The sequence below is a fragment of the Oratosquilla oratoria genome, chromosome 6 (genome assembly GCF_046742065.1).
Source record: "Oratosquilla oratoria isolate Oo_2021 chromosome 6, ASM4674206v1, whole genome shotgun sequence".
NCBI classification, from domain to species: Eukaryota; Metazoa; Arthropoda; class Malacostraca; order Stomatopoda; family Squillidae; genus Oratosquilla; species Oratosquilla oratoria.
In genome coordinates this window covers 36,474,336-36,486,969 of record NC_134782.1, presented here as the reverse complement: position 1 = coordinate 36,486,969, position 12,634 = coordinate 36,474,336, and the positions used below count along the sequence as shown (strand labels likewise).

The window sequence follows — 12,634 nt, the reverse complement described above, 5'->3', positions numbered from 1 at the left end:
CAGGTAACAGAAGCGTGCGTGACATGTAACGGGACGCGGAGAGGCCCGCCCCCACCATCGTGCGTTTCGTTAAGCTCGGAAGAAAGAAAACGAACGATATGACGCCATGACGAGGCAACAGCGTTGAAATGATAATTATTTATCATCTATCCATTTACTTATAAATTTTATTTGAGTATTTATTCATTAACCTATTCATTCATTTTCTTTTTTAATCCGACCTTGTTTTTGAACAAGAAGATATGTCGACTACGTGGCCACTCTTAGTCCTTGACAATCAGAGGACGAGGAAGCTCCATGTTGTGTATGAAGTAAATTTCTAAATAAGTAGAATAGAATTCTCTTGACGCGTCCTCATAAAGAAACGTTACGTCATAGGAACATCATGTAAAGTTCTTAAACCCCAACCAATAGGATTTGAAACTTTTAAGACTCAAGGCTGTGTAAGCGAATGACCTCCAATTCGATTATTATTATTTTATTAGACGTAGTACCTTGCATTGAAGACATGATTTCATTAGTGATGGGATGATACCAATTTCTTTTTTAACGATTTCGATACGAGTCTCGATACTGCTCTCAACTTTCTAATCCGATACGAGTCCGATTCCGATATCTGCGATATTTATAATTCATGTATATTTTCTGACTCTCCAGTTGGTTTGGCAAACAAATACTTTATATAGAACAATGTGCATTTATTAATCATCTTTCGGAATTGGAAGTTTAGAGCATTACTGGGATTTGTATCGGAATTAGTAAAACCATTAGTATCGTCCCATCACTAGACAAGCGATTTTTTAACCCCTGGAGGAGGCTAGTGGGTAGATAGGAATTCCCCCCACCATCCCTCCCGCTTATGCTTTCACAGCGAACCCAACGTGACTATCATGTGCTTTGGGTAGATGCTTCAACAGCTGGGAGGACCTGCTTGAGGAAGATCGTTTTGCTGACTGCGTCCTCATCTGCACTCTGGAGAGGGACCACATGGGGGCGGTGCCCCTTGCGCATAAAGGGTGAGTAATAATGCGATTCACCACGGTCTTGGATCACGTGTTGAACTCAAGGTCATCCAGTTCATTCAGACTGACATGTTCGAGTACTGAACCATATAAATACACCCAAAGGTTCCGCGTATTTGACTCTCAATCAAGACCGTATACTCTCAGAATAAGTGTCTTTTGAAAACTGAAAAAAATACATCTAAGCTAAACCAATACGGTTAGGTGCTTCCTAAGACAAAAGCTAGAAATTGTTCACCCTTCTTCAGGTACCATATCCTTCTGGAGAAGCCAATGGCGGTCACCCTAGAGGACTGTCGCGCCATCTACAAAGCCAGCAAGGACGCCGACATCATTATGTCCGTATGCACAGTACTGAGGTAGGCTCTTTCTCCCACCCTCCATCGTCTCTATCTAATCACTTATTTATTCGTCTATTTATATATTCATCGTGTCTGAGGTCGCATTTTCTGTTGCAGGTACCTGCCCATCGTGGGCAAGATGAGGGACCTGATTCTTTCAGGTGTCATTGGAGAGGTCGTCAACGTCAACCTCGTATCGCCCATCGCCTTCTGGAACTTCGCTCACGCCTTCGTCAGAGGTAAGAACCCAAGGGCTTTCGAGACACTTGCCCAAAAGGATACCGATATGGCGCACAGCGACGCCAAACTTACGCTGGCTTGTGCCTTTTTATCTAATTTATTTGTGTTATGTAATTGCATTTATCTAAATACTATACATATATAGGATAAAAGCTGTACTCATAGGGTGCCATTTCTGTGTTTCCATTGGTCAAACTGGGCTTTGAATTTGGTTATGCTGTTTGTGTTTTTTCTTTTTCCAAGTAGTTTCAAGTAACTGTGCATCTGTAAGGAAAGCCCCATTTCTTATTATTCTCCATACACCTTGTATGTGCGTGCGTGTGTGTGTGTGTGTGTGTGTGTGTGTGTGTGTGTGTGTGTGTGTGTGTGTGTGTGTGTGTGTGTGTGTGTGTGTGTGCGTGTGTGTGAGTGTGTGTGTGTGTATGTATATACGTGTATGTGCATGTGTGTGCGTGTGTGTGTGTACGTGTATGTGTGTGTGTGTGTGTGCGTTCGTGTGTGTGTGTGCATGTGTATGTGTGTGTGTGTATGTGTGTGTGTGAATGTGTGTGTGTGTGTGTGTATGTGTGTGTATGTGTATGTGTGTGTGTGTGTACGTGAGCGCGCGCGTGTGTATGTGTGTGCGTGTGTGTGTGTGTGTGTGTACGTGTGTGTATGTGTGTGTACGCGTGTGTACGTGTGTGTGTGTGTTGTATACGAGTGTGTGTGTGTGTGTGTGTGTGTGTGTGTGTGTGTGTGTGTGTGTGTGTGTGTGTGTGTGTGTGTGTGTGTGTGTGTGTGTGTGTGTGTGTGTGTGTGTGTGTGTGTGCGTGTGTGTGTGTGTGCGTGTGTGTGAGTGTGTGAGTGTGTGTGTATATACGTGTATGTGCACGTGTGTGCGTGTGTGTGTGTACGTGTAAGTGTGTGTGTGTGTGTGTGTGTGCGTACGTGTGTGTGTGTGCATGTGTATGTGTGTGTGTATGTGTGTGTGTGAATGTGTGTGTGTGTGTGTGTGTGTGTGTGTGTGTGTGTGTGTGTGTGTGTGTGTGTGTGTGCGTGTTTGTGTGTGTATGTGTATGTGTGTGTGTGTGTACGTGAGCGCGCGCGTGTGTATGTGTGTGTGTGTGCGTGTGTGTATGTGTGTGTGTTCGTGTGTGTATGTGTGTGTACGTGTGTGTACGTGTGTGTGTGTGTTGTATACGTGTGTGTGTGTGTGTGTGTGTGTGTGTGTGTGTGTGTGTGTGTGTGTGTGTGTGTGTGTGTGTGTGTGTGTGTGTGTGTACGCACCTACGTTTATCTACAACCATATTCCAACCTATGATGACAACTATGTTTGGCCCATATGCCAAGAGATGATGTGCTGACCGCTGCATCCTTGCTATGTTGCATATTGAAATGAGAAAATATCATTATCTTTGTGAGCCATTCATTCGTAGATAACGATAAACGCAAGTGTTAATATTTTCAATTAAATCTTTAATTGATCTTCCAATTAATCTTTAAATAAGTTTTCACAGTGTTGCACAGCGCTATGAATATCACATAAATCCACACGCACGATTACAAGTCCCATGTCAGTTAGGAAACGTAAACACCTGTGTATACTTGACGGCGAAACGATTACAGTTTAGTTCTTTGAATCCCTTACGGACCAGAGTTACTCAATGATTATTTGTAATTGGAGAATAGTGTACTTATACTAGTACAAGGGCTACGACCTGAATATGTACTTCTCTGTACTACATGAGAGGGCAAAGTCTTATGTTTATCTATTTCAATCATAATCTATGGCTGTGGAGGGTATTTTTATTCATGATAATCTTTGCCAAAGGTTGGCTTAGTGGTGGGAATACGTATAGATATATTTTTTCAGTGTGATAAAGACATTCTTTGGGTGATTTTTTTTTTTTTTTTTAAAGCTCTATGACAGTTACACGTCTCCTCCTTTGGCATTGTCCATCAAAATCACGAGGAATTATTATCATTATTTTCTTTTTCTACTCCTTTTAAGTCGGTCTAATGCAGACGCGTCTTTCATCTTCTTTCTCGTCTTGGCAGGCAACATGGCGAACACAGAGCGCTCTGCCTTCCTGGCCCTCAGCTATGGTTGCCATGACCTCGACCTTGTCAGCTTCCTGGTGGACACCAGATGCATTCGGGTCTCCTCCTTCGGCTCCCTCGTTCACTTCCGGTAAGATTAGGTTCAAGAGGGAAATAGGGAAGAACTGGTTTACCAATAGGGTGGTTAACGAATGAAATCGACTTAATAACCATGTAATGAGGGCTGAAAATATTGCCCGTTTTAAAAGAAGGTTAGATAATTTTATGGATGGGAATGTCAGATGGTAATAGACCTGGAACTGCCTAGTGTAGGTTTTATGGTCTCTTGCAGTCTTCTCCACTTTTGTGGTCTTATGTTCTAAGGTTCTTCCGGGTGAGTCGGGGTCAAACAAGTTCGAAATTTGTCAGAAACAAAGATGAGGGTCTGTTTGTTGTAAATATCTTCGGATCCTCCTTACAAGCGACATGACGTCACGTCGCCCTTGGAAATTGTGTTATTTCGAATCCGGAAAGGAAAGTGTGAACTTATTCGTAATTTCCGTCTCGTCAAACGGAGGCAGATGTGTCTATTTAGTCTTTGCCCAAAGTTGTCATTTCGTATGATGGGACTCGCTGATAGATGCAGCTGGAGAACGCAACTCTTACAAAATTGTTCTGTTTCAGTCACTCAAAGGCACAGATGGTTCTAGGGTTACATCATGTCATGCCAGCAACAACGTTAGGAGGAAGAGGAGAAGGATTAGGAGGAGGAGGAAGAGGAGGAGGGGGCTAGTAGTGGACAAAAAAGATGGAAGTTGAAATGGAAGATAAGGTGAAGAGGAGTAGAGAATGGGAAAGGAGTGAGTAAAGAAGGGAGAAGGAGATGGAGAGGAAGAGGGAGAAGAATAAAAGGGGGAAGAGGAAGAGGAGGGAAAGAAGGAATGAGAGAAAGAGAGAGACAGAAAGGAGAGGAAGAGGAGGAGGGAGGGATGGAAAGGAGAAAAAGAGGGAGAGGAAAAATGAAAGGAAAATACACACACACACACACATATATATATATATATATATATATATATATATATATATATATATATATATATATATATATATATATATATATATATGTATATAGATGTATAAATAATATATATATAATATATATATATAATATATAACTATGTATATAACATATATATATATAATATATATATATATATATGTATATATATATATCAGTATTTAAAAATGACACGTGAATATAATTTGCAGAAAAAACACTGGTAAATAAGAAACGTAGTGCGAACGTTTTCGTCTATCTAAGACATCATCATGGGAATACAATAAGGGAGATACAGAGACAGTATATACAAGTAAAAATATTGTAAGGAACATGGAAAGATGAAACACACAAGCCTGAGAAAATTACCCACAGTCCTCAAATCATAGATGAACCAAATGTCCGGGCAGGATAACATTCAACAATTTTCTTTGAAATGAAATTATCAACACTGTTCATACCTAAGCTTAGATTGATATTTTGATCAAAAGCTTGTTTTATGTGGCTTGATTCAATGATGTTCCTTTTAGTAAAAAAATTATAAGAGGTTATTTTACTGGCATTTTTTCCAGTCAATTACATGATTTTTGTTCATGTGAGGGAACAAAACCATGTAATTGACTGGAAAAATGCCAGTAAAATAACTTGTAATTCTTTTACTGAATGGGACATAATTGAATCAAGCCACATAAAACAAACTTTTGATCAGAATATCAATCTAAGCTAAGGTATGTACAGGTTTGACAATATTATTTCAAAGAAAACTGTTGAATGTTATCCTGCCCGGACATTTGGTCCATCTGTGACCTGAGGACTGTGGGTAATTTTCTCAGGCTTGTGTGATTCATCTTTCCATGTTCCTTACAATATTTTTACTTCTGTAGTATATATACTGTCTCTGTATCTCCCTTACTGTATTCCCTTGATGATGTCTTAAATAGACAAAAACGTTCGGACTACGTTTCTTATTTACCAGTGTTTTTTTCTGCATATATATATATATATATATATATATATATATATATATATATATATATATATATATGCAAACAATCATATCACCTTGATACAAAAATGCAAAATAACCAAAGATGAAGGGAAACTTATAGACAGTAAGTACTTTCGTATATTACATCTTCAGTCTGAAGATGTAATATACGAAAGTACTTAATGTCTACAAGTTTCCCTTCTGTGGTTATTTTGCATATATATATATATATATATATATATATATATATATAATATATACACATATATATATATATATATACATACATATATTATATATACACACACATATATATATATATCATATATATACAGTATATATATATATACACATACATATATGTACATATATATAAATAATATATATGTGTGTGTGTGTGTGTGTGTGTGTGTGTGTGTGTGTGTGTGTGTGTGTGTGTGCGCGTGTGTGTGTGTGTGTGTGTGTGTGTGTGTAGATAGATAAGCATATATATAGATGTACATGATATTCCCTTCCACTAATCGCAGACTCACTAGAGAATGCTGCGCCACTTCCTTTGCAATCTGGGGAACACAACTGATCTTTTGGTGACCTCTCGATGCCCCAGGTCATCGGCCCCTTGACCCGTAATGATTCTTCTCGAGACTTTCTTTGCCTCCGCAGGAAGGACAAGAAACCCGAGGGTGCGGGTTCGCGTTGCCTGGAGTGTGACATCGAGAGGTCGTGCCCTTACTCGGCAAGACGGATCTACTTGGACCCCAAGCCCACGGGCCCTAAATACCCTGTGGGAGCCGTCTGCAGGGAGCGGGAGCCTAAGGAGACTTATCTGGAACGGGTTGAACAAGCGCTAAGGGAAGGTGAGTTCTTGAGAGAGAAAAATATACTAATTAGTTGTCGCCATGTCTACTTCGTCCGGGAAACTTATTGCAAATCCTAAGCAAGGCTATTTCATTCATACTTTCTTCACTTTCTACTCTATTTTCTCCCCCTCTCCCCCTCCCCATACCTCGTTCTATCTATCTCATTTATGTATTTATGTTGTTGATAATAAACTTCTCGTTATGGCAATATCTTTGTAATGGTTGCATCTGATTGGCTGAGCGTTCGAGAGGAAAAACCAATGAGGTAATGAGATGGACCCTGGTCTAAACCTTTTTTTCATCTTTCCTTTGGACTTTGTGAACTTGCAGCTCGTTTAAAAAACTCTCGAACCATGTGGTACCATGTTGTCCTTACTATTCTGACGTTGGCGTCAATTTCCCTTTAAGAAAAACTCTTTTATTAAAAATCAAATGAGGGTATAGCAACCCTATTTTAACCATTTCTCCAATTTTGTTTACTTATGGCAAACATTATGCACTTTGTTCTGAAGGTTGTCGAGAAATATTGCGCATGCGCAATCAAAATAATGTACAAAGAAAGACACATTCTTTTTTTTTTTTCAAAAACATACATTTTCCATTCCAGGGCCGTATGGAAAATGTGTCTATGACCTAGACAACGACGTTTGTGACAATCAGGTACGTCTTTGTACAGGACTGAAACCCTTTTTTGACACCTTCAGTATGGTAATGTATATATTTTTTACTTTGCTTGCAAATGCCCGACATTTCCATTCGTATTAAGATCTGAATTGGCACAAACCGGAGTCTTAATCAATAAAGACCTCATCTTTCCGGATTAGATCAAATTATGTGAGATCTGCCGAAATCAGGATATTAAAGAAGAACAAATATATATAACTATTTTAAAATAATTCAATGTAGCGTTAGATAAACGTGTATGAGCTTCAGTGTTTAAAAGACTTTGATGACCCCCCAACGACTATGATCGCCTCCACCTAAGCGCAGGTGATCTACCTGGAGTTTGAGAACGGCGCGACGGCTTCTCTGACCCTGGTGGGTCCCACAGAGGAGCTCCTCCGCCGTCAGCTGAGGATCCACGGTAGCAAGGGCCAGCTCATGTGGGACGGCAACCCTCAGAACCCCGTCAGACATTTCGACTTCCTCACGCAGAAGGTCAATGAGCACACTTCCTCGGTGGGTAACTTTGACATAGGTAATGTTGTTGCCATACCATAGACCAATTATATCCATGGGATTTTTTTTTTTTTTTTTTAATAAAATTTTGTAAGTGTGTTAGGTACTAGAATTTTGTTCAGATTTGTTCAATAGTTTAGTAAAATGCTAAATATTGAACGAGTAAGAGCAGTTTATAATGAAGGCACCAAAGTTTTGTATATTTGGCGCTTATTTAAACCTAAAATAAACAAAACACTAAAAGGAATTTATGACCATCGTCGATTCTCTCTGAATGCTACTTTTTCAAAAACGTTAGAAACGTGTTTGTGTTAATAGAATAATTAATCAAAGTTTTAGTATTTTGCAGCGATTGAACTATCATGCATATTTTTCATAGGAGGTATATTAAGAGAAAATGATTTACGAAAATTATCCTAAACTCATTACGTAAATATATGTCCAGTTCTTTCTATTGTGGACACCGTGAGGCTATCTTGTTCATCATTGCAACAACTAAACCTCTTTCTGTGGCGAAAGAGTAAACGGAAGTCACATTACTTGACGTCACACGAAGAAGTCATGTAACTGGTGTCGATAAAATTATTGGAACAATGTGCCTTTTGATGCACTTTATTAACGAACAAATGCAATCCCTTAAGATTCTTCTTCTTTATATATATATATTCAATTATCGTACGGTAACCTGCAATCCATTCTTCAGCTTCTTGTCACATTTCAACCATAGTGCCAGGTTGAAAATGTCGACAGAAAAAGAACGTTTCATGCCGGGAAGGGGAAGACAATTAAACTATAACATCGCTACAATATAATAAACTGTGGTGTATGTGCTCGTATGATATTCTGCGTGTGACTCCCATTTACGGCAACTGATTATTCAAAATGAGTCCAATACATAATCATTAGCAGAACTCTTTAGAGGAGTACATGCAGCAGGTAACTGCACCAGCTCACCGAAGGAAAAAATATAATTGATAAGTAAGGAAATAGAATAAATAGATTATAGTATGGTCCCTTTATGCTGCGCGAAAAATAAGTACATAATAACAAATAGATAAAGAGATTAAATTAATGATAAAGTGGTCCTCGTATGACGCGGAAAAATAACCATACAATAACAAATAGGTAAATCGAATAAATGCATGATAATGTGATGTTCTTACGGCATGTGATCCATCTTCTGTTACAGATTGAAGTAGATAGTTCAGTTTGGGACCACGGAGGCGCAGATTATTTCACTATCAAGGCCTTTGTTGATGCTGTGGCAGAAAACAATAAAGACTACATCTATTCTGGTACGTAACGTGTGTAAGAGGAAATACAGATTGTATATGCTTGGTGTGTATGTGTGTCTTTCTAATCTCTAATATCCTCTTTAACCTATTAATAGACGCCTACTCTCTTGTCTCTCCTGTTCTCAATCGATCTACTTGACGGCATATACGGGACCCTACGAGCATGGTGCTTATTCTTTATGCTACAATTAGTTCAAAACTTATGAAATATGTGGTATACGTTGAAACAAGTTAAACAGATGATAAGTTTATTTGGTTTTTGTGTGTGACTCACCATGGCGTTGGATTACATGCTGGACTTGTGATCGGCAGCTATCGTATGAGAAGCTAGTTCAAATTGTCCGATCTATGGGTAATGCTGTAACCTTACATACACACACACACACACACACAGTTACTATCTACGTACAACATATGTGCCACTTTAAGTGACTGACGCCTGTAATACCTCGGCCAAGTGGGATTCGAATCTGGAATCGTTTGCGTTCGAATCCGCTGCCCTACCACACGTGAAGTTTTTGTTACGAGTAACTGAGTCATAATGCTGTGAAAATTCAAAACGCATCAACTCCAAAATCCTTGTTTTGAGAAAATCGACGGTAAAGGTTTGACCACTCTTTGCTTTTTTGTTACTTACATCTGCATCTTGTAGTTTTGCAAACCTGGGGATGGCCATGAGAACTACTGCTTTATGGCGCTTGATTGCCACAAAATGTTAAGCAAACAGTCGATGCGTTATGCCTAATAATAATGTAGAAGACATGTGGAGTTATTGCAGTCTGCCTGTTGAGACCCCGATATAATGGTAAGACAGGATTAACCCACCTTATAAATAAGGTTCGTCTCTTTCTGCCGATTCCATGGATAACAAAATTGCAAATATAATAATAATAATAATAACAATAATAAATAATAATAATAATAATGATAATAATGATAATAATGATAATAATGATAATAATAAGAATAATAATAATTAATAATAATAATCATGATGATGATCATGATAAATAAATAAAAATAAATAAATGAATAAATAAATAAATGAATAAATAAATAAATGAATAAATAGATAAAATGAGTTGATGCGTTCTGCCTTTTTACGGCAGCTGATTTGTGTGTGACGGTAAACAACCACAGTTGGCTGTCTTTCTTCCCCGACAACCGGCCACCATATTTGCACACAGGAAAGACATAAGGCCAGAAGCTCTGGTAAACTCGAGTCCACGACCATAACAGCACCACAGAGAGTGAATTAAGAAATTTTCGTTTCCAACTACAAATACTTTCAAGAAACCAAGCTGTTGTTACTGGAACTCGCATATTCATATTCATTTATTTATCTACACATTTATCTATATGTTTGTTTATTTGTTTATTAACATATCTTTTCATTTGTCAATTGGCTTAATAATTTTCATTCATACGTTGATTTGATTATATCTATTTTCTTATTCATTTATTCATTCATCTATTTATCTATAAACTTATTCGTTTATTTATTCATTTTATTGTTTGTTTATTTGTTTATTATTATTTTTTGTAGGTCCTGAAGAGGCCCTCGCATCACACCTCCTCTCCTTTGCTGCTGAGGATTCCAGAAAGACTGGCTGTGTCGTGACGATTCCCAACAGCCGGTACGCGGTGTAAACAAAATCTGGCAGGCGGACAAAATGACCACCAAGTTCCCTCATCAAGAAAAAAAAAATGGAATTGTTGAAGTGTAATGAGAAATCGCCACGAGATACTTCATTGATGTCAGAAAATACTCCAGAATGTCGATCTTGAAGGCGAATAACGATTGGTGTCTTATTGTATTCGTATCTAAATAAATGATATGTATGTGCAAATATTATCATGGTGTGAAATATCATTTTCAGTGGCAGGCATTAGGGCCTAAACAGCCCAACAGCAATCACGTCAAGGGGCCAGTGATGGGCGCCAGCATCACGTGATCTTGTGAAACGGGCGCCAATCATCACCAAATCCCATCAGTACCCTGAACCAAGAGCTCTTTCTCCCTCTCTCTCTCTCTCTCTCTCTATATATATATATATATATATATATATATATATATATATATATATATATATATATGTATATATATATACACATATATATATATACTGTATATATGTATATATATATATATATATATATATATATATACTGTATATATGTATATTTATATATATATACTGTATATATGTATATGTATACATATATCTTATATACTGTATATATGTATATGTATATATATATATTTATATATGTATATGTATATATATATATTTATACTATATATATATATGGAAAAGACAGATGACTGTTGCCGGTTATGCCTACTGTAGGAGCTTGGACTTCATGTCCTAAACTTGTTGCAAAAATGATTGATTGATATGAATAATCATGTTACGTAAGTTAATCTTTGGCCATATTTCCCAATAAAAACATACACAAAATGTTAAGATCACACTGAATAAAACATCCTTTTATGCATTGTTAGCCCATTGAAAAAAGTAAAATAAAATCATCTATCTTGTTACTCAACTCCAGTTCCTTCATACAAACCATAAAAAGCTTCTTTATCATATTATATACAATATGGCTTAGTACTGAGAGATTTGCATGCATCGTGGTAGGAATGGTTTAAATATATACGTTTTCATCACTCAGGATGAAGGTGAGAAAAGAGTAAAATAAAACAGAAGGAGGAGGCCTAGTTCGTGACGTAACCAAATGTTAGACGGAAGCTACACAAATAGATAAATAGATAAACAAGTGAACAAATAAACAAAGAAACAGGTGAATGAACAAACCGATGACAGGCACTGAGGGAAAATATGATGATAAGTGTCTGTGGATGCGCAAGCAAGGGATCAGAAGGCATTCGACACCTTTTCCCTTTTATTCTGATTATTTTCTTCGTTTCCACGGCTCTTCTCGAGTTTCGTGGAGGCTGATATCAAAGCCCATTTCGAGGGACATCCTCCTTCCCGAACAGAGGTTAGCTACCAGCCTCTCAAGTGGGACTGTATCAGACGCCTTCTCAGAGTCCACATGCACTGAATATGCTCTATTTTTTTTTTCTCGCAGACAAAATATTCCAACATTTTCTACATCCAGTACCAAAAATTATGGCAGAATCGAAACATTCGTAATTTAAAACGTAAAAAGACGATTCCCTTCCATTTGATCTGCATCTGGTTCTAAATCCATACGAAAACATGGACATATGTTTTTCATGCCCAACGCCTTGATCAGAGACGGGCAACTTTTTTAAGTGTGGGTGCCTAAATCGGCCAATTTTTTTTAAACAAAATTTCCTCGCGTGCCAACAGAGTAGTATTATAGGCCTACATACGAGTATGGGGCCACCTCCCTTTACCTTCTATAATGGCCCCTCCCTTTACCTCCTAGGGCCCCAATCCGACGCCCAAAATAATTTGGAGGTTTAGTAGTAATGTCTTTAAGGTAAGCTCTGAGTAACGCGTGCCGGAAAAAGGTCGTTAGTGTGCCAAAATTTACACGCGTGCCAAGGGTAGCCCACCCCCGACCTAGAGTTATTGTATGAAAGTACATGCAGAAAGAAAATGTGTATTGTGGGTTTTTCAAGATGTTGTTCACACAGAG

At 38.0% G+C, this 12,634-nt stretch overlaps 1 protein-coding gene across 6 annotated transcripts in view; it reads left to right on the top strand.

The window, feature by feature from the left end:
• The window catches only part of LOC143026392 (putative oxidoreductase YteT), a 14,390-nt gene extending 3,332 nt beyond the window's left edge, over positions 1-11,058 (top strand). For all 6 annotated transcript variants that reach the window (XM_076186685.1, XM_076186684.1, XM_076186680.1 and 3 more), the window contains exons 3-12: positions 1-3; positions 906-1,016; positions 1,271-1,381; positions 1,481-1,602; positions 3,641-3,773; positions 6,331-6,524; positions 7,135-7,187; positions 7,518-7,706; positions 8,896-9,001; positions 10,548-11,058. The exon at positions 1-3 is cut by the window's left edge and continues 127 nt beyond it. In XM_076186685.1, coding sequence (XP_076042800.1) covers positions 1-3; positions 906-1,016; positions 1,271-1,381; positions 1,481-1,602; positions 3,641-3,773; positions 6,331-6,524; positions 7,135-7,187; positions 7,518-7,706; positions 8,896-9,001; positions 10,548-10,651 — 1,126 coding nt within the window. In that variant the 3' untranslated portion in view covers positions 10,652-11,058. The remainder of the gene's footprint in view (positions 4-905; positions 1,017-1,270; positions 1,382-1,480; positions 1,603-3,640; positions 3,774-6,330; positions 6,525-7,134; positions 7,188-7,517; positions 7,707-8,895; positions 9,002-10,547) is intronic.
• The last annotated feature ends 1,576 nt before the right edge of the window (positions 11,059-12,634 follow it).